The sequence below is a fragment of the Ranitomeya imitator genome, chromosome 2, assembly GCF_032444005.1.
Source record: "Ranitomeya imitator isolate aRanImi1 chromosome 2, aRanImi1.pri, whole genome shotgun sequence".
NCBI lineage: Eukaryota > Metazoa > Chordata > Amphibia > Anura > Dendrobatidae > Ranitomeya > Ranitomeya imitator.
Window position 1 is genome coordinate 299,769,359 of NC_091283.1, and position 22,826 is coordinate 299,792,184.

The 22,826-nt window shown below is 44.4% G+C and overlaps 1 protein-coding gene across 1 annotated transcript in view; it reads right to left on the reverse strand.

Moving 5' to 3' along the window:
• Positions 1 to 1,337: 1,337 nt before the first annotated feature.
• LOC138663342 (oocyte zinc finger protein XlCOF22-like) overlaps positions 1,338 to 22,826 on the reverse strand; it is a 79,852-nt gene continuing 58,363 nt past the window's right edge. The window contains exons 6-7 of the mRNA XM_069749519.1: positions 22,240 to 22,330; positions 1,338 to 2,748 (exon numbers count right to left, since the gene is read on the reverse strand). Of these exons, the coding sequence (XP_069605620.1) occupies positions 1,496 to 2,748; positions 22,240 to 22,330 (1,344 nt within the window). The 3' untranslated portion in view covers positions 1,338 to 1,495. The remainder of the gene's footprint in view (positions 2,749 to 22,239; positions 22,331 to 22,826) is intronic.

Sequence of the window (22,826 nt, forward strand, 5' to 3'; positions counted from 1 at the left end):
CTTTAGGGCACAATGTTTAGTTTCACTTCTTAACCCCTCAGTGATACAGGATCCAGTTAACTCTTAGCTATAGAGATCCCAGTGGATTTTACATATACACTTCCCTCAGTTCATACAGAGGGGGCTCTGCCAGAGTTCAGCGGGGAGGATTTGTTGCCTCCAGTGCAGAAACAATCAGCTCTCTTTTGCCACCTGGTCTTCCTGCCTGCCATGCATTTTTTCTCAGAGTCCCAGAATCTATGTGGCCGCTAGAGAGCTTCTGATAAGCACTGACAGGAAGGAGAGAAGAGGGCCGCTGTCCAACACTATTCACAGTGTCCAAAGACTCCATGTGGCCAGCCAGAGAGCAGAGCCTCCTGTTAAATGCTGACAGGAGGAGGGTAAACTTTCTCAGATTATGTGTGTCCATCCAAGGACAGCCCTGGAAAATATAGCCAGGGGAGAGCACACCGGGGCCTGAAGCATAGAAACGCAGCTCCCCACCTGCTTTTCCCCACACAGTAGGCAACAGTATATCCGTCCCAAGGGGACCAAGACCGTTTCAACAGGAGGGATCTTGCTCTGTTGCAAGCTTGAAGACACACGTCCCTCTTCTCTCTCGTCTCAACGGCTTCCCCTCCACAGCAAATACACAGCTGCTCATCCTCCTCACCTCTCCTTCTACTACTCGATGCCTGATGTCCTAGAGCTCTTTTTACAGCCTTTAGCCTTGTCCATGGCCCTTGAATCCCCAGGAGTAGCAGGAGCCTTAGTGAACATGTCCACTTGGTGCCACTGCCAGGCCACGCCTCCTCTGTGTGGGATTGATATTTAAAGGGGTTGTCCACAACTTGCTCAAACCTTTCTTATTTCTCATGTTTGGTTGAATTAAAATAAAAACATTTATATTCACCTCCCATGCATGTGCCATCCCAGCGGTGTCAGCACTTGCGCTCCCGGGACTCGTGAGGTTGTAAAATCACGCGAGCCCTGTGGTGGCATTACTGTCCCTTCCTTTGTCCAAATCGAACAATAAGAAGAAGTCTGGAGCAGCCACAGTAGCTCTGGCTTCCTGTTGATGTTCAATACATGAGAAGGTGGGGACATTGAAGCGGCAGTGACTGAGTCCAGGGCTCGTTTGATGCAAGAACCTCACGTGAGCCCATGGATCGTGAGTCCTTACACTGCTGAAGGGGCATCGGCATGGGAGCTAAGTATGAGTGTTTTTATTTTAATGAGAGCCAACAAGAGGAATGACAAGAGGTTGTCCAAGTAGTGGACAACCCCTTTAAGACAATCCAATTTTCGGTTAAAATATTTCCAACATTCTTAACAAGAAAAAGGTTTTTACCCTGTGTGACTTCTCTCATGTTTATTCAGAGTTTGATTTCCATGTAAAACATTTCCCACATTATGAACATGAAAAAGGCTTCTCCCCTGTGTGACTGCTCTGTTGACTAAGAAGAGATAATTTCTTAGCAAAACATTTTTCACATTCTGAACAGGAAAAAGGCATCTATACAGTGTGTATTCTCTGGTGGCTTTTAAGATGCGATTTCTGGTGAAAACATTTCCCACATTCTAAACATGAAAAAGGCTTCTCCCCTGTGTGGATTCTCTGGTGCTTACCCAAACATGATTTATGGTTGAAACATTTCCCACATTCTGAACATGAAAAAGGCTTCTCCCCTGTGTGGGTTCTAAGGTGTCTATCAAGATACGTCTTACGGTTAAAACATTTCCCACATTCTGAACATGAAAAAGGCTTCTCCCCTGTGTGGATTCTCTGGTGACTATGAAGATATGATTTATTAAAAAAACATTTTCCACATTCTGAACATAAAAAAGGCTTTTCCCCTGTGTGGGTTCTCTGGTGAATAAGAAGATATGATTTATTCAAAAAACATTTTCCACATTCTGAACAGGAAAAAGGCTTCTCTCCTGTGTGGGTTCTTTGGTGCCTACCCAAATCTGATTTCAGGTTAAAACATTTCCCACATTCTGAACAGGAAAATGGCTTCTCCCCTGTGTGAGTTCTCTGGTGTGTAACCAAATTTGATTTCTGGTTATAACATTTCCCACATTCTGAACAAGAAAAAGGCTTATCCCCTGTGTGGGTTCTTTGGTGTTTACCCAAATCTGATTTCCGGCTAAAACGTTTCCCACATTTTGAACAGGAAAAAGGCTTGTTCCCTGTGTGAATTATCTGGTGTTTAACAAGATTAAATTTCTGGTTAAAATATTTCCCACATTCTGAACAGAAATAAGGCTTCTCCCCTGTGTGGGTTCTCTGGTGCCTAACAACATCTGATTTATGTTTAAAATATTTCCCACATTCTGAACAAGCAACTGACTTCTTCCCTGTGTGACTTTTCTGGTGCCTAGCAAAATCTGATTTCTGGTTAAAACATTTCCCACACTTGGAGCAAGAAAATATATTCTCCACTGTGTGAATTTTTTGATGTTTAACAAAATACTTTTTAAGGGGAAAACTATTTCCATGTTCTGAACGTAAAAATGGCTTCCTTTTTTTAGGAGCATTTTGTTTTTTAATGCTCATTTTATGACTTTGATTTTCCTTAGTAGTTGGTAATGAATCAGAAGTTGGGAACTGTTTCAAAGGATTAGATGACAGATCTTTGCCCTGAAGGGATGATGATAAATCTGGAGTAATGGAATTCACTTTAGTTGTATCCTGTGGGATTTCCAAATCATCCAATTTAAAAATTGAGGATGTAAGTTGTCGCTTTGATCTCCCGGTACAGTCATCTGCAAAGAATAAAATTAAATTATGATTTTTGAATAAAAATGGCAGGTTATGTAAAAATATTGAATTATTCCCATAGACCATGACAGTTCACAGTGTAATAGAAACTTAAAGGGAACCTGTCACCCCGAAAATCGGGGGTGAGGTAATCCCACCGGCATCAGGGGCTTATCTGCAGCATTCTATAATGCTGTAGATAAGCCCCCGATGTTACCTGAAAAAGGAGAAAAAGACGTTAGATTATACTCACCCAGGGGCGGTCCCGCTGCTGGTCTGGTCAGATGGGCGTCTCCGGTCCGCTGCGTCGCCTCCCATCTTCTTTCCATGACGTCCTCTTCTGATCTTCAGCCACGGCTCCGGCGCAGGCGTACTTTGCTCTGCCCTGTTGAGGGCAGAGGATAGTACAGCAGTGCGCAGGCGCCGGAAAGGTCAGAGGCTCGGCGCCTGCGCACTGCAGTACTTTGTCTGCCCTCAACAGGGCAGAGCAAAGTACGCCTGCGCCGGAGCCGTGGCCGAAGATCAGAAGAGGACGTCATGGAAAGAAGATAGGAGGCGCCGCAGCGGACCGGAGACGCCCATCTGACCAGACCAGCAGCGGGACCGCCCCTGGGTGAGTATAATATAACGTCTTTTTCTCCTTTTTCAGGTAACATCGGGGGCTTATCTACAGCATTATAGAATGCTGCAGATAAGCCCCTGATGCCGGTGGGATTACCTCACCCGCGATTTTCGGGGTGACAGGTTCCCTTTAAACATGAAATTAAAAGCCATATATTGTTATGTGTTGGGCAATAAATTGGCAAATGTGCAATTTTCACTCTTCAATATCCACTGTGAGTTAATTTCCAGAAAATGGTCTTTGGAGTTAAAATAGTCACTACTCCTATCGATTAATTCAATGAAAGCTATAATTTCCAAAATGGAGTCACTTTATGGTGATATCTACTGCTTTGGTTTTCTGCCATTTACTTGTGTTAGGGCTTCTGTAAATGCTGCATCCGATCTAGTCAGGGATCTGCTCCCGTCATGTCTGCTTCTGTCACCAAATGCAGCCTTATTTATTCTATAGGCAGCGCTTGTGATGAAGGAGACGTTGGAACCAGAAGGTCTGGGCGGCGCAGGCTCTGTCCAGCCACTGAGATTGGGGTCTCTGGGATACCATCTAGTCTGGCAGTATGAGTTTGTGTGCTGTCCAGCTGAAATAATCTGCTCCCTACTTCAGCCAATTGGATAGCACCACACCATACTAAAGCTCAAAGCATATTGATGGAAGCTGACACAATCTTGTTCTCCTGTAGTTCAGTCCTCTATGCTCAGCTCCAGACTTGTTTATTTTTTTCCTGTTGTGATCCCAAACTGTTAATCTTGCATCTTCTGATTTTGTATTTTCTTTGCCCTCCTGGTTCTAACCCATCTACTTTCTTGCCATCTTACCCAGCTAATCTTCTTGCCATCTCATACCACAAAACAGAAGGTAACACCATGGCCCAAGCCTAGGGGGTCTCTGTGTAAGTCCAGATCCATGTAAAGGGTTTAAAAGGTAATGAACAAGACAATCTCTGGGATCTGGAAAACGGGGTACATAGTGCCATGGTGGCCATCTTTTGAGCTGCCCGGTGACCAAGAACAGTGTCCCCCTAAGGTCCATTTGTTTCCTTTTTATCCTTTGTGAACTATTCCAAACCTATCACCACATAAAGTGACAAGTCAGATTTGAAAAAAATGGGATCTGAGGAAAGTCATTAAATCAGAGTATTTTGGGAACTAACTATTATAATTAAGTATAAACAATAAAACATCTACTGAAATTATCAAACTCAACAGTCTTCATCACTAAAAAATTAGTAACTAGCGGTGAAACCTCTCTAGGGTAATTAGAGTATGTGGCTCTGTGGCTCTTGGCAATCTAAACTCATAAGGGCCAATATTTTAATATTTTCTGTCAATAGAGTTTCAAGAAGAAATATTAGACATTTTGAAAAAACTTTTTATAATATTGCAGAGCTGAGATGTCTTCAATTTAGATCTTGGGCATTTGGAAGAGGTAATGGAGACCTTTTTTTTTTCTTTTAAAAGACTACCAAGGAGTTCCAGACTCAAAAAAGCAAGGCATGCCAATTCCATCAAACTATCACACTGTATTAGCTCGCAAATAAAGACATTGAGTAAAAAAAAAACAACATGTTACATCCCCAACAACCTCGTATGTATGAAGAGAAAACGCCAACACTAAATCAGAGTTGCACTCATTTATAGTGGACCATTGGAGCTACTATGATTCTAACCAGAAATGTAGAGAAAGTATTAGTGCTCCCTGTTTCAGGAGAGATTGTGCAGTAATCGTAATTCCTTAGGATTGAAAACATAATGGAATTTATGATGTGCAGTGATGCCATGGAAGCAATGCTTGAGCCATGCCAACACATCTCGTGCAGGTGTGATTAAGTTAATATTACAGCCATCAGCCAATCACAGCTTAGAAATATATCATGGCTGAGGTGTAATTTTTTATGTAGTTTATCATGATCCTCTGTGAACTTAGTTTGCTTTAAAAGAAATGGAAAAGTCAGGATAAAAGAAAATTCTTTTATTATACAGAAATTCACACTTGGCCCTCACTGCCCATTTAATGCTTTTAAGTTTGGCCAGAAAGACTGGACCTGGTCTTTTAGGGACCATATGAGCACATTGAGCAGCCAAAAAAAAGAGAGAAGGTAAATTCATTCAGTTAGATATCAGAGCTCTAGGAAAACTGTCACACACCTGGATCGTGGACGCACTGTGCCAAGAGCCTGGTTTACATAGGAGGGATGTCGCGTAAAAGCTACCTGGTTTTCACTAGAGATCATGATGGAGGAGCTAGGCTTGCATTGCAGATACCCGCCAGGTACCATTCCTGGGCAGTCCCAGGTACTGCAGCAGCTGACCCCAAGGGTAAGGATCGCAGTTACGAACTCTGAGTCAGTGGCAGGACAGGACTCAGATACTGGTAGATGGTATGGATTCTAGATCAGGAAGGACACTGATCCTTGTTAAGATAGTGCAGATTCTGGAACACTATCCAGGATAGATGATCATGCTTGTTCAGGCAACACTGCTTTCAGGAACATGTTCAGATTCAGACAACATGGGTTTCAGCAACAGTTTCTGGTTCGGACAACACGGGTTGCAAGAACAGGTTCAGGATCAGACAATATGGGACTCAAGGACATGGACCTGGCAACATACTACTTACACACACTAAGTAGCGAAAATACAGGCGTTGCTTAGACACCTCCTTACTGGGGAGGGAGCTTTACATACCTGATGCCTCCCAGCTATCGGCTGGGGACATTTCCAAAGTGCGAGCACTGCCCCTTTAAGAATTTTACAGTGAATGAGTCGTCGGCCCTACCGGGAGGAGGGAGAGAGACCACGCAGTGACACTGGCATTGGCATTACATTACACCCTCTTCTCTGCAGAAGTGGGGCACGAATATTCTCCTTGAACTTCCATGAACTCTCTTTGGGACCACTTGTTCTTCAGTCCACAAGGAAAAAGGTTTCACCTTCTTCAAGGCCAGGATGCTTCTCAGCACCAAGACATCATCAGAGGAGACTGAAGCAGGCATAGTACCAGTGTCCTTGAATTGCTAAGTCTCAACCTGCCTGGCATCTCCAGTCACCATCTTGGAAGAATCAGACAGGTGAACGTTCTTACCCCTGGTCACTGGATAGGAAAGACCTGACAAGCGCATCAGCCTTAATGTTCTTGTCAGACGGCCAAATGGGAATCGAAGATACCCTCTCTGAGTCCATCTTCAAACCGGTGTCCACGAAGATAAGTACTTGAGGCAGTGAGGATCCCGGGAGGTCTATGGAACAATCGAACGGTGTGTGCTGAGGTAACGTCTCTGTTTCCTTCCTATCGGAGACGTCAGCGCACAACCTGGCGGAGAACATGGCTTCATTGGCAGCCGAATAGAACCACAGGGACCAGACACTTCTCCTCAACTAAGCACATCAGAGATCCAGTATAGAATGGGTTCATGAGTGTTTGTAGCCACGGAAGACCCAAGAGAAGTGGATGAAATAGACCAAACAGCAGAGAGAAGGTGATCTCCTCTATATGCAACATTCCTATCCGGAGTTCTTTAAACAAGAAAAAAGACACGGCACTGCTCCCACTTGTAACCACTTAAAACCATGAAGGGCCACTGCTATGTGCCGCTGCTGAGTATGCAGATGCCGAGAGGACAACCGGGTGCATTCAGAATCAGTGAAATATATAAATCCAACGGAAAAAATAAATGACATTGGACATTTCTCATACTGTGCGGCATTTCATCTCATGTAGATCCACACACATAGTTTATGCCATCTTTTGTCCGTGCGGTTTCTTCTATGTCGGGAAAACCATCCGTCCGCTGTTCAATAGAGTAAGGGAGCATTTTAACTCCATCCGGACAGGAAAGGGAGCCCCCAGGTTAATTAGTCATGTCCGACAGGCCCATGCAGGAGACACGAATGTATTACGCTTTGCTGGGTTGGAACAAGTGTTTTTACTGCACGTGGGGGGGGGGGGGATCTCAACAGGCTACTTTTAAGAGCAGAAGGTAGATGGATTTTACGTTCAAAGGCAATGGGCCCGTTAGGCCTAAATGATAAAGTGGACATGGCAGTATTTTTATAACTAATATGTTTTTATAACCAATATGCTTTTTGAGTTCTGTATGTGCTATGTGTTCTTTACCTTTTTATGTTATGTTTTTTTGTTTCATTCACGTCACACATTGTGGTGGGTGGGTTTTCACGCTCATTGGTTTGCTATAGGATAGAGGGAGTTCCCTGTCGCTTGTTTCGGCTTAAGGGTGCCTCCCTAGTTCCTGTTAGCATTCGGACCCGTAGAAGTGCAGTCGCACGAAACGGCCGTCGTCCGTTTTTCCACGTTCTCCCGTAAGTTACCTGTATATATTCTGAATAAAGGATGATAATTCAGAAGGACCGGTGAGTGCATTTTCATTTATTTTTTCCGTTGGATCTATCCGGAGTTCTACTTGCTCAGTAACTACTTGAACGGCTTTGGATAGGGCCTGTCGCACGACTGATGAAACCAAAGAACTCTGGAGGCGACGGACGGGAATCTGATACTGATCTATCATGGCTTGCTGCAAGTAATTTCATGATGAACCAGTCACAATAGGCTGTCTCCACAAACTGGGAGCCTCCACATGATGCAGATACAATCAGGGTCAATGGTGAGGAAGTATTACTCTCGCCTAGGGTAGCCTCTCTTACAGATCCTAGGCTTTGGAGTTTTTCAGACTTCTCAGTACTAAAATGAATGAAATGTTCAGTGTTACCACAGCAGTAGCATAATCCCTTGACAAGGCTGTGTTCCAGCTGCTGCTAAGACAGCCTAACATGATTGACCTACATATGTTCAGAGAAGATAAATGTTTCAGAAGGCTGGGGAAAGAGCGGTCTCTGAAAGGAAAGAGCCAGATGTAACAGTTTCCTCTCATGCGTCACCTCTCTGATCCATTCCTGGAACCTGAGGTCGATCCTTATTACCAGGGAAATAACGTTGTCTAGAGTAGCACGGATATCTTGACCCACCAGTTTGTCCTTATTCCTTCTGGACATACCCTCCCAGAATGCAGCTACCAAAGCTTTGCCATTCCAACTAAGTTCGGAAGACAGTGTGAAGTACCAGACGGCATAGTGGCTTATAGACAGAATGTCACGGGTGTGTCAGGTGTGACAGTCAGTCACTGTGGATTTGGCTGTAAAAGGTCATTGCACTTAGCTCTGCAGGCACCTTCTGGAAATTTCATCTCTGCTGTGGAGTGATATCCTTCTCCCTCTAGGACCTAGCAGTGATCTTCACCGTCTACCGCTCATTAACACACCCTTGCTGGATGTTTAAATACCTTAGTCGCTTCAGCAAATGATAGTTACATTTCACTCTGTCTGGTTGAAAGTACTAGTAGTCGACTAGTTTCTTCTTGGCGTGGTCTTGGAGTGAAAGCTGGCGTGATCGCTTTGATGTCTTCTCTAACTAAGTGTATTTCCTTGCTTTTTACCTTATTTGTCTTTAGCTTTGGTGGGGGAGGACTAGTGCACACCCCATCCAATCCCTATCCAGGGCCTATCGCTAGGGGCAGTCAGGGATTAGGCTGCTGCTCAGCAAAAGGTACGGAACTTTTTAGGGACGTTAGGGGAGACAGGGTGTAGTCAGATTTGCCTGGCGGTTAGCGGTCTCCACTTCCCCCTTTCCTAGTGTTTGGGCCTCCCCACTCCCTTCCCGTTTTTGTGCACCTAGGTTCCCAGTCACCCAGTGTGACTCAGAACTCCCTGATGCAGTCTGAGAAGGGAAGTTGCAGAGGATGATACACGACCCGGCTCATCGAAGACTTTATGGAAGGCTACCAGGAAGATCTGCAGGTCCAAGATCATAGGGTTCCCTCTCTCCTACAAGGAGTTGATCCACGCTAGGGCCTCTCCTACTAGGTGAGACATTAGGAAATCTAATTTTAACCAGATCAGGGGGAAACTAATAGGCCAATAGTTCATAGTGCATCATGCACTGGTTTAGGAACCTGCAGCACTGCTTACGATTCCCTTTGTAATGTGACGGAGCAGAGCAGACAGATGAGGATTAGTTCCAGAAGCTTAAGTTCCAGACGGAGTAGTTAAGGTACCAGTTGCTGCAATTTGGACTGGAGTGGATGAAGCGGCCAACTTCAGGGCTTCCAAATGGGTATTCACTGTATGCAGATAGGACAGAATATTTTCCTGCTGATCTCTCTGGCAAGACATGTCTTGGTATAACGCTGAATGCCAAGGGACACTGGGATTAGCAGGATTCAGGGCCTGAGCAAACTTTTACACACGTGGATCATGGACCCACTGTGCAACGAGCCAGGCTTACCCAAGAGTGGTTACTTAGTTTTAGCTGGATCTCCTCATAATAGAGATAAACTTGTGCTGCAGGTAGGCTCCTGGGCAGTCCCTGGTACTGCAGCAGCAGCCCCTAAGCGCGAGGATGGCAGTCAAGGACATGGATTCGGAGTCAATGGCAGCACAGGATTCGGAGGCTAGTGGACCATATATAGGAGCCAGAATAGATGGTAAAGATTCTGGATCACCCAGATGACGGACACTGATCCTTGTTCAAACAACACAGGTTTCAGGAACATATTTAGACAGCACGGGTTTCAGGAACAGGTTACGGACCAAGGACCTGGCAACATACTACTTGCATACACACATACTAAGTATAGTTGCTCAGGCACCTCCCTACTGAGGAGGGTGCTTTACATACAGGTGCTATTCACAAAATTAGAATATCATCAAAAAGTTAATATACTTCTGTTCTTCAATACAAAAAGTGAAACTCATATTATATAGTCATTACAAACAGAGTGATTATTTTTAAGTGTTTATTTCTGTTAATGTTGAGGACTATGGCTTACAGCCAATGAAAACCCAAAAACTTCATTATATCAGTAAATTAGAATACTTTATAACACCAGCTTGAAAAATGATTTTAAAATCTGAAATGTTTAGTAAATGCACTCAATACTTGGTCAGGGCTCATTATCATCAATTAGGCTGGTTTCACATTTGCCGCTGCGTTTGTACCGCATATAAACGCATGCGTCGTGTTTTCCTATATTTAACATTAAAAACGCATGCGTTTTTTTTGTTCGCGTTTTGCCGCGTTTGACGACGCATGCCGCGTTTGAAGTCGCATGCGTCGTTTCGTCGCTTGCGGCTTGGCGCGGAAATGCAACATGTAGTAATTTCTAGAGGCGTCTATTTGCCGCCAGGAAACACATGCGTTCGATTGCGCAAGGTTTGCGTAAAAAAACGCATTGCTGTCTATGTAAACGCATGCGTTTTTAAGCACATGTGTTTGGTTGCATTTTTGAACGCATGCGTTTCAATTGAGAAAACCATGTCTAGACACTGATAAGCCACCCCCCACCATCAATGTGATAAAAGGGAGGGTGTGGACAGTTGCAGGTCACTTCTCACCAGACTCTGAAGCAGACGAGACACAGACAGGCTACATCTTGGAGGATAACAAGACCCTGAACAATGTGAGTATATCCTAGCCAATGCCTTTATTTTCTATTTTCTGTCTCTACATGTCCTAATTTCTGCCATTTCTTTCTTTCTACATGCATCAGAATGTCTTCTTCGGATTCTTCATCTGGTGAGGAGTTTCGGCCACGACAGTCGGAAGTGGAGCATGCCAGTGATGTGAGTATTTGCCTTATCAGATTGGTAAGTATTCACTGTCAACTCATCGACTCATGTGACAATTTGATTTTTCCTTTTTTTTTCAGAGCTCTTCTACTGAGGCACAGACAGGGCAGGAGCAGCGGAGTCAAGGTCCGGTGGAAAGACGGCAGCGGGTACGTATACAAGGCTGACTGTCGTCAGTGTAATATTCTTGAATCTTCCTTTCTTTCCACTCGTATTTCTTAACTTTTTTCTTCTGGAATCCTTTTGTATGTTGACTTTCCTATTCATGCCATTTCTCAGCATCTTTTTTCTTTCCTTTCCTTATGTAAATGAGCAAACTTTAATGACTTTCTTTAATTTTTAAGTTTCACAACGGGACGATGACCTGATAGAAAATGACCTCCTTATCACCCTGGTCCAGGAGCCAGTCCCGTTGTGGGACAGCCGGGATCCACTGCACTCGAACACCACCACGCTCTGGTGGTTATGGAATGAGGTGACCCAAGCGATGTGGGATGGTTGGGACAATGCCCCGACACGGGTCCAAATTGCATATGCTAAGTATTGCACTGCAGTGTGAAGCAGCAGAGACCTTGGCCGTGCTCACCCGACTGTGTGTGATGAAAGAAACTCTCCGGAGTTTCTCTCATCACACACAGTTGTCTGAGCATGGCAAAAAGTCCATTTTCTGACCATAATGGGGTTTTTTAACAGTGGACAAAGTCAAAACACGTTGGCGTTCTATGAAGGACCGCTTCAACAAGGACCTGCGTCAAGAGAGCCGTGTTCCCAGTGGTTCAGGAGCAAGGATCCGAAAGTACAAATACCATCGTGTTCTGGCATTTTTAAGACCGGTCCTTGCCCACAGAACGTAAGTATTTATCACAAGCTTTAGGATGTATTGTATTGCCATAATCTGTATTTTTAAATTCCACAGGATTTTGCGTCTGGTAAATTTTAGATAATAATTTTATTTTTCCTTTTTTCACAGCACATACAGCACGACTGTCGGCCCAGGTTCTGGAGCGGTCCTTAATCTGACAGCCACGGACCCGTCCTAGCCATCCAGCAGCGCAGCAGCAAGTGGGCCTTCCACACTAACTGGAGACCAGGGAGCTGGTCCATCAGGCCTTCCCCTTTCGCAGTCCTCTTCCACTGCCCCCCTTTTTTTGGGCTCATCCCGGCAGCGGCAGAGGGCTTTGGACAGGTCACTCATGCCCGAGTTTTTGCACTTGAGCTCGGTTTTACACGAAGCAATCAAGGCTTTAGGTGACCGAATGGATGTTTCTCATAACCTCTTGAATGCACATATCCAGGAGGTCACCAAAAGCCTTGATCAAGTGAAAGCCGACCTCCAGAGGCCAGCTCATCATTTTTTTAACCAAATTGAGCAGGGCATGTTGGAACACCTTACTCCTGATCTCCAGCTGAGTGTCATGCAGGCCTGCAATGCTGCTTACGTGCAGGCTATGCAGCAGAGTCGGTATTTCCAGCAGACAGTGGGGGCATATCCACCTGTGCCTTCACTGTCACGATTGTCCTCAATGCCGACCTCTGCTGCATCCCACTGCACGGCCACCTCAATTCCTTCCACATCCGGACACCACTACAGCACCACCATGCCGAGTGCAGTAGGACATCCCACCGCCACCACCATGACATCCGCTGCTCCTGCTTGGACCTCCTCCACTGACAGGACCCTGGCATGGCCTTCCATACCGCCACTTCCACGATGCAGCAGGACCCTGGCATGGCCTTCCGTACTGCCACCACCATGATGCAGCAGGACCCTGGCATGGCCTTCCGTACTGCCACCACCATGATGCAGCAGGACCCTGGCATGGCCTTCCGTACCGCCACCTCCACGATGCAGCAGGACCCTGGCATGGCCTTCCGTACCGCCACCACCACGATGCAGCAGAACCCTGGCATGGCCTTCCATACCGCCACCTCCACGATGCAGCAGGACCCTGGCACGGCCTTCCGCTCTACAAGCGCTATGGACTCTGGCTTGGCTGCACGCTCTACGAGCACTATGGACTCTGGCATGGCTGCACGCTCTACGAGCACTATGGACTCTGACACAATGCAGCCAGACCCTGACAGGTCACCCGCCACCACATATGAGCCCACCAAGACCTCCCCCAACCGGGCAAACAAAAAAAAAACCCAGAAAAATAAAAAAGAGGACCCTTAGCATTCCTCCCCCTTCACCTACCAATGTGTCTAATGTCAGGTTTGTCTCACCCTTCAAGTGCGTCTCAAGCCTCTCATGTGTCAAGCCCCATCCCCGAACTTCCAGACCCTTCTAGTTTCATTGCCCCTTCTCCTGCCATCTCTGCGTCGTCCATGGTTAGCCAGGCCTCAGTTCTTCACACCCCCCGTTTACATCACTCTACCCCAAGCCGGCGCAGTAAGAAATAATTTTTCAGTTGTTAACAAAATAAAAAAAGTTTGATTTGCCACAATTATGTTTGGTTTATTGTGTCTATCGCCGCCGCCAACAAACGTCGCCACACACTTACTTTTTGGGCCACATCATATCTCCAGTAGTTAAAAATAAAAAGACTGCAGCTTTGTGTATCTTTAGTATACAGATATGAGGTGGGCCAAAAAATATTACATGTATCTCCATAATCTTTTTTTGTATATGCCTAGTGTGGCAGTATGAAGAGAAAATGGTGGAAATACAGTGCAGTCCTCTACTGAACAGGTCAGGTGTCAAAAAACTCATTAGTTATGACACCTGACCTGTTGAGTAGAGAACTGCCTTGTATAACCACCATTTTCTCTTCATACATAATCTATTACACACAAATTGAGGGGACAATGGTGGTCACACGCTACATATCTATGCTCACCTGCACAGGTGTCGAAATAGTGAATTCATGAGCCTGTATATGTTTATCATGAATTCATTATTTCTGACACCTGACTTGATGAGTATAGATAGTGTGACAGTGATTGTCTCTTCAGTTTGTGTCCAATGAATACAGGAGAAGACAATCATGAAACAATGACGTCAACAAGCTTACCAATAAAGCAACATGGCTGTCATTACTAGCAGTATGTGGCCAGTGTTTTATATCAGTATTCGTAAACCAAAACAAGGAGTGGAACAATTAGAGGTAAATTATGATATTAACATAATAACTAGCACCTCTGCCTTTATCACCCACTACTGGTTTTGGATTACAAAAACTGATATTAAATAAAGATCAAATACTGCCAGTTTTAGGACAACCTTGGTTTGGAGAGGAAAAAGATAGGAGAGACGGTCAACACAACCAAAACTAAAGTTTATTAATGAGAAATATTATTATCATTGTAGAAAATTACTGGCACAGATGTAATTACAATAGGACATTTACACAACATTGTCCTGCCATGACACACGGCCAATATCTGAATCAAAAAAGGCAGCAAATTGGTCCCGCATGTGACCAACGGCTGCAGTTGACCGCAGCGGGTGATGCTGGAAATCGGGCAGTGGGTGTGCAACTGGTTCATCCAGTTCAATGTTGGGTTGCTCCTTAACCATTATATAATTGTGCAGAACCACACAGGCTTTGACCACCTCGTCGACTGTTTCCACTTTTAGATTTATGGCTGATGCAAGAACGCGCCATTTAGCGACCAGAATGCCAAAGGTACACTCTACTGTTCGGGCCCTGGTCAGTCTGTAGTTAAAGATCCTTCTATTGTGGTTCAAGTCCCGACTGGAATATGGCTTCAGTAGGTTTTCACACATCTGGAAGGCCTCATCCCCAACCATAACAAATGACAATCGGTGGACCTTGAGTGTTGAGGAGAGGTTGTGGAGGGAGAAAATTAAAATTGTTGCCATACACACGGCGGCCCATATCCGAGTTCTTGAAAGTCTGGGAATCGTTGCCACGGCCAAAAGCTCCAATGTCCACGGCGATGAAGCGACAGTTCGCATCGGCTATTGCCGCGAGCACCACAGAAAAATATTTTTTGTAATTGAAGTACTCCGATCCTGTCCTGGCTGGTTTGATAATGCGAATGTGCTTTCTGTTGTGAATTCTGTGGCAGAGCTCCCTCCTGTGGTCACAAGTGGTACTTCGGCTGATTCTCTCTGTGAGCTTCCGTTGGTGGAGGAAAGTGGTACTGCGGCTTCTGAATTTCCTTCCTCAGGTGATGTGGTGAAGTCGTTAGGTGCTGCTCTATTTAACTCCACCTGGTGCTTTGATCCTGGCCTCCAGTCAATGTTCTAGTATTGGACCTGTTTCCTCCTGGATCGTTCCTGTGGCCTGCTGCTCTGCATAGCTAAGTTCCGCTTTGCTATTTTGTTTGCTGTTTTTTTCTGTCCAGCTTGTCTATTTGTTTTTTCCTGCTTGCTGGAAGCTCTGGGACGCAGAGGGTGTACCTCCGTGCCGTTAGTTCGGTACGGAGGGTCTTTTTGCCCCCTTTGCGAGGTTTTTGTAGGGTTTTGTGTTGACCGCAAAGTTACCTTTCCTATCCTCGCTCTGTTCAGAAAGTCGGGCCTCACTTTGCTAAATCTATTTCATCTCTACGTTTGTCTTTTCATCTTAACTCACAGTCATTATATGTGGGGGCTGCCTTTTCCTTTGGGGTATTTCTCTGAGGCAAGGTAGGCTTATTTTCTATCTTCAGGCTAGCTAGTTTCTCAGGCTGTGCCGAGTTGCATAGGGAGCGTTAGGTGCAATCCACGGCTGCCTCTAGTGTGGTTGGAGAGGATTAGGGATTGCGGTCAGCAGAGTTCCCACGTCTCAGAGCTCGTTCAATGTTTTTGGGTTATTGTCAGGTCACTGTATGTGCTCTGACCTCTATGTCCATTGTGGTACTGAATTACCTTATCATAACAGCTTTCCATCCACCGCTCCTAAACAGTTGGGGAAATCACACACATTCCAGAATTTTTCCGCAATTTCAAGCCACATGTCCAAGGTGGGTAGGGGTATAAACTCATCCAGGAGTACATTCCACAAAGCCCGGCAGGGTGGATATTCCAAGTCGGTATTGGAAGTGGAGGGATGATAAACTCTCTCCGGTGGCCAGAAATGGAAGAAAAAGAACACAAAAAAAAAATTACAATCTATCTTTTTATGGTGTGGTTATGATAAAAAAAAGAAAGGAAAATACACAAAAAATACATGTCAGAAAACACTAAATTTGTACTGTCATTGGTTTAGATTTTGAACGTACCTTAATGTAACCAGCAGACGTTCCTCGGGTGGAATCGCTATACGGTGCTGGGTGTCCTGTCGCCGTATGGCTCCTTGGACACGAGAAAGCAAATCCCGGAACGAGTCTTGCGACATTCGTGTGTATTCCTGGAATTTCTCCGGGTTGGCATTAAGCTCGGCATAGAGCGTGTGATAGGCTCCACGGCTCTCACGTACTTCGATAATGGGGTGCCTCCAAAAACGCCTACGTTGTTTTCTTCTCCATCTTTCGCGATTTCTGTCTTGCTCCCAAGCAAAAGCACAGGCAAGAAACAGCTTGAAGCTGAAATCCAGGTTGAAATAAAAGCTTACATGCGAAGATCCATCATGACACAGGATACAGTAGCAAACCGTTAAAATTTCAGTAGCCCTAGGGTCTATATATATAGAGATCCCATCATACACGCCCTCTGTAGTCCCATTGGCGGTGTCTGGTTATCTTGATTTTTCTCTTGTGAAATTTCTCATCATGCGCATTGTCACGATTCACACCGTGACTGTCACCCCTACGTCACGGGTCGGGGTGACTTTAGGCCAACAGACGGCTATCACATGTGCAGGGGGGCTTATCTTAGTTATCCCTCCACTCCACACTGTGATGAAAAACACACACAAGGCTATTGACCTCTTAGTTTACAGCAGGGGCTTATTCTAGGTATCCCACTGCTCTTCAATATACCACGAACTGCAGGGATTTATGTATATCCCGCTTACAGTTCCACTTAACACTTGCAGCTCTCTGGCGCCCCCCTTACTCAGGTCAGATGAGGTACTGCACCTGGAGTAATTAGTCGCCAGAAAGGCTGCCTGCTATGTACTGGCTATTGGGCACGGTGCAGCGATGCGATAAACTACTCCCGCTCAGGCAGGAACAATAATTATCAACGCCGCAGTCGCTACAACAACACCCAAAAGCCTGCACACAGTAAGCTGCCACCAGCTTCGATTAAACGGGTCCGAAGCTAACCCAAAAACAGTAGCGTAATTCCCTTCAGGAGACAGGGTACGTTTTAGAACAGGAGAACGACTCTAGTATTAAATATTATACTCCGTCAAACGTTTCAGGCAGTGTTTATAAAACGATGTTACAATATGAGACAATTGAAATATATACAGGATAATTATAAAATAAACAGGGATTAAATAAGAAAAAGGTACAACTCACATGTTCTCAGTTCATATCAGTTCAGGCAAAAACCATGCTGGTGGGCGGAGCTCCCAAAAGTCCCAATGCATGTGGTACAGCTCTTCAGATCAGACTCGCATGTTCTTCCAACAGCAGACTGACTGCTGGGATCTGGCCAGACAGTTATAGCTGCAGCCTGTGACATCCCAGAAATGGGTTGGATCACCTCGTCCCTCCTACCTCTTCAGTTAACTAATTTTACCCTAACTTTTATCTAATGTCCGTAACTCCGCTACAGAACATGTCAGACATAACAAACCCAGCATTCATCTCGTCTTAACATTGGCATTCAAATGAGATCAAATATGTCATATGTGTGATGCGTCATTACAGAGAAATCCCTATTTTTTACCTGATGGTGTTAGAAGCTCATGTTTAGAGTGATGGATAGATCCACCGAGGGAGATTAAGAATATGCATTTTCCTGTTCCTATCTTAATTGGTTTGCCTAATATCTTACAAAAACAGAACAAAAGACTTTCATGGATTCCTGGAAACTTCTCTACCAGTTTAAGCTGGTACAACTGTTTATGCAGCTATGCCGGTCGTAAATTCCTTTGCTCTCAGAGCTAGAGGCAATAAAATCCTCTTCCCCCATACCTTGGAAAGGAAAGCTCTTGGCTGAGTGAAAGGGAAGGGGGGCTTTTTAGCCCGCAGCCTGGCTAACAAGAGAAACTAAACTTATATGATATTTCATACAACATCGTGACACGCATCAAAAACGCAAACGCAGGAAAAAACGCATGTAAACGCGTACAAACGCAGCGTTTTAACTGCATGCGACAACGCATACGTCTAAAAAACGCTGTGTTTGGATGCGTTTATATGCGTTTTTTACACCACTTGCGGATGCGTTTTAAACGCTGCGGATTTAAATGCAAATGTGAAACTAGCCTTACTGCATCCATGCTGCGTGGCATGGAGGCGATCAGCCTGTGGCACTGCCGAGGTGTTATGGAAGCCCAGGTTGTTTTGATAGCAGCCTTCAGCTCATCTGCATTGTTGGGTCTGGTGTCTCATCTTCCTCTTGACAATACCCCATGGATTCTCTATGGGGTTAAGGTCAGGCAACTTTGCTGGCCAATCAAGCACAGTAATACTGTTCTTTTTAAACCAGATATTGGTACTTTTGGCAGTGTGGATAGGTGCCAAGTGCAGCTTGAAAATGAAATTTCCATCGCCAAAAGGCTTGTCAGCACAAATAAGCATGAAGTGCTCCAAAATTTCCTGGTAGACTGCTGCGCTGACTTTGGTCTTGATAAAAACACAGTGGACCTAAACCAGCAGCTGACATGGCTCCCCAAACGATCACTGATTGTGGAAACTTCACACTAGACCTAAAGCAGCTTGGATAGAGGCATCTCCACTCTTCCTCCAGACTCTGGGACCTTCATTTCCAAATGAAATGCAAAATTTTAATTCATCTGAAAACAACACCTTGGACCACTGAGCAACAGTCCAGTTCATTTTCTCCTTGGCCCAGGTAAGACGCTTCTGGCGTTGTCTATTGGCCATGAGTGGCTTCACATAAGCAATGCAACACTTGCAGCCCATATCCTGAATATGACTGTGTGGTGGCTCTTGAAGCAATGACTCCAGAAGCAGTCCACTCCTGGGGAATCTTAGCCAAATTTTTGAATGGCCTTTTCTTAACAATCCTTTCAAAGCTGCAGTTATCCTGGTTGCTTGTGCACCTTTTTCTACCACTACTTTTCCTTCCTCTCAACTTTTCACTAATATGCTTGGATACAGCTCTCTATGAAAAGCCAGCTTCTTTAGCAATGACCTTTTGTGACTTACTCTCCTTGTGCAGTGTGTCAATGACTGCTTTCTGGGCATCTGTCAATCAGCAGCCTTCCTCATGATTGTGGAGCCTATTGAAACAGACTAAGGGACTTTCTTAACCAATTAGGAAGCCTTTTAAAGGTGTTTTTTGTTAATTATTCTAATTTACTGAGATAATGACTTTTGGGTTTTCATTGGCTGAAAGCCATAATTATCAACATAAACAGAAATAAACACTTGAAATAGATCACTGTTTGTAATGACTATATAATATACAAGAATTTGCAAAAATTTCTACATTTCTGTTTTTTTTCAGTCAAAATGGGGTGCAGCGTGCACAATAATGAGAAAAAAATGAACTTTTATGAATTTACCAAATGGCTGCAATGAATCAAAGAGTGAATAATTTAAAGGGGTCTGAATACTTTCCGTACCCACTGTATTAGTTTCACTTTTTGTATTGAACTGAAATAAATTACATTTTTGATAATATTCTAATTTTATGAGAAGCACCTGTACCTGATGCCTACCAGCTTTTGGCCGGAGGAATTCCCAAAGTGTGAGCGCTGCCCCTTTAAGAATCGAAGTGTGTGTACGCAGACTTAGAGAAGCAGGAAGGCACACCAGGGAACAGGTACACCGCCGATTGGCCGGGACGTTGAACATGTTGGCATCCATGCCCGCAGGAGGGAGAAGGACCACACTTGGACGTCAGAATTACCATTACAAAGGTAACAGCATCATTATCCTCCGCTTTCTCTTAGAGCAGTGTTTCTCAACTCCAGTCCTCAAGACCCACCAATAGGTCAAGTTTTCAGGATTTCCTTAGTATTGCACAGGTGATAATTTCATCACCTGCTAAAGCATTAATTCCATCACCTATGCAGTACTAAGGAAATCCTGAAAACATGACCTGTTGGTGGGTCTTGAGGACTGGAGTTGAGAAACAATGTCTTAGAGGCTCAGAATATTTTTCTTCAAGTAATTTTCTAACTTGTCAGCACATTTTACATACGCTGTCATTTGCTTTGTAGTTTACAGACCTGGACAGGAAAAGGTCTTTGTCTACTAATTTACATTGGTAGGTGTCAGGTAAATATTAATTATTTTCCATTGTTCGGGGTACACAGCCAGGGCTGCCTGCTACTCCTCCTACAAAAGGTTTCTGTAAAGACAAAATACTTCTTGCAACCACTTCCCCGCTCTGTGAATTTCCTCTCTTCCCACCTCCCTTCCACCAAATGGCCATACTGGAATGTGAGTTTATGGCTCTGCCAGCTAGCAGAGAGCAGAATGTGTTTGTCTGCCAAAATCCCTTTGTCTGGTAGGAATAACACAAAGTCAAAGTTCAATAACACACATTAATCCTTAAAACATGAAAATTAGATATCCAGGATCTGGGCAATTAGGGCTACACATGGCAGCATTTTGCGGCATTTAGGGCCATCGGAAACCTGGGAAATGAATTTCTGCCCACCAGTAAATCACAGACATACCGTGTTTGGACTAAAAAGAATGGTAAAATCACAGTGGTAAAAAGAATGCCAATATCGTTGGCTTGTGAGCTTCCGGGCCCAAGATATGGAAATGGAGTTTTTGATAACTTTCCAAAATATAAGCATCTCCCAGGAAACAGCCCATATGTGAGGTCAGCCAAAGTGGAAGTCCCTAAGTTTATGGCCAACCATAAAACTGGAATGACATTTTTGAGAGGCAATCAGAGCCGGAGAGACAGTTAGACACCGTGCTGGGGTGCTGAATCACTCCCTTAGGAACTCTCCGCCACCTTAATCGACACGTCATACCTGTGACTGAGATTTAGTAAGTTTCATACCTTTATCCATTTTATTTTATAACGGTGTGTACATATTTGTATTTGGCTCTTTTGTAATTTTTGTAAACAATGCTGATTTTTTCTGGAGTAAACTTATAAATTTGCCAAGTTTGTTCTTTTGGCTCTATGATAGAACCGACATGTGCAAATTCACGCTACCTGGGGTTGGTTTCTGACCCGATATAGGCTTGGTAATGGACTGGCTTATATCTAAAAGAGGAACTGGTGGCAGTATAGCATTCTGGTATTATTGGGGGATCCTGGCAGTGACGGACCGTAGGTTCTTATATGTACTCCCGGCCTGGGGATGGATATAGATACGCCCCTCTGTATCAGTCTGTAATTGTTAGTTTGCTTACTGTAAGTGATATCTGTAATTTTTATGCAACCCCCTTCTCATGTACAGCACCATGGAATCAATTGTGCTATATAAATAAATGATAATTTATATATAGCGCTGGGGCTCAGTGGAAGGCACTGCAGCCTTGCAGCGTTGGGGTCCTGGGTTCTAATCTCACCTTGGAAAACATCTGCAAGGAGTTTGTATGTTCTCCCTGTCTTTGCGTGGATTTCCTCCAGGTACTCCGGTTTCCTCCCACGCTACAAAGACATACTGATAAGGAATTTAGATTGTGAGCCCCATTGGGGACAGGTATGATAATGTGTGCAAAAGGGTAAAGCGCTGTGGAATGTTAGTGCTATATAAAAATAAAGAATAATATATATAACCAGCACGTGATAGGGCGGCCTCTCTAGCGACTACTTATCCTAGGTGCGGCACCCTGACTGACCTGAGGGTAAGGGGGTGCCAGAGAGCTGCAAGTGCAAGTTCTTGACTAAGGCCAGGGTCACACTTGTGAATTCAATGCGAGAAACTCACGCGAGTCTCTTGCATCAATACCTGGCACTGCCGCTCAGGACCGAAGCGTGCGGCTACATAGAAATACATGCAGCCACACACTCCGGTCCCGAGTGCCTGTGGCAGTGCCAGGTATTGATGCGCGAGTTTCTCGCATTTAACTCGCAAGTGTGACCCCGGCCTAAAAGTAAAAGAGGTTTTCCTGACAGTAGGTGGATTTCCCAAATTGTAAGATCTATAGAAAAGAGCTTTTATTACCCAAAGACATTTGAACAGTTTTGGGTGGGAGAGAATATTGTGGTCTAGAGGCAAAACTGTGATGACACGATTGTGATATGGCTGAACTACTTCTTTACTTGACTGCATTTAGTGGTTACTACTCACCTGGGTAGTCATATGTAGGAGTCACCTTTTTACACCGCTTATCACCCCTCACATATGTCTCTGTAGTATTAATATGGGTCAGATCTTCACCCTGCAACAAATATTGTAAAAGTCACAGACAGATGGAGAAGTCCCATCTATGATCAGCTCTAATCCTGCCATCTCCACCATTCTCATTACAAGTATAAAACATAGAAATCAGAGCTGTGGAGTCGGACTCAGCATAAAATGGACCGACTCAGACTCCTAAAATATATTATAAATTGGGTACAGTAGTTCAATGCAGTTTGTGGGGAATATTTTTCATAAGAATTTGGTAAAGTTATGAAATGTCCTATAAATGTATATCCTATTCCTGATCTAAGGTGTATACTTTTAGCTGAGATGTTTCTGTGCTGCAGTTTATGTTCATGATAAGTAGTGAAACTCCTTCTCTACAGATAAAGGGAAAAAAATAACAAACACATAGGGAAGGAAAGCCTACATTCATCTCTGAACTTCTGGAGTGAACAGGAAAGCAGGATTAAGGAAGGTAAGTACTTCTTAAAGTATATCAAAACTTTCAAGAAACTGTGAATAAATCAATA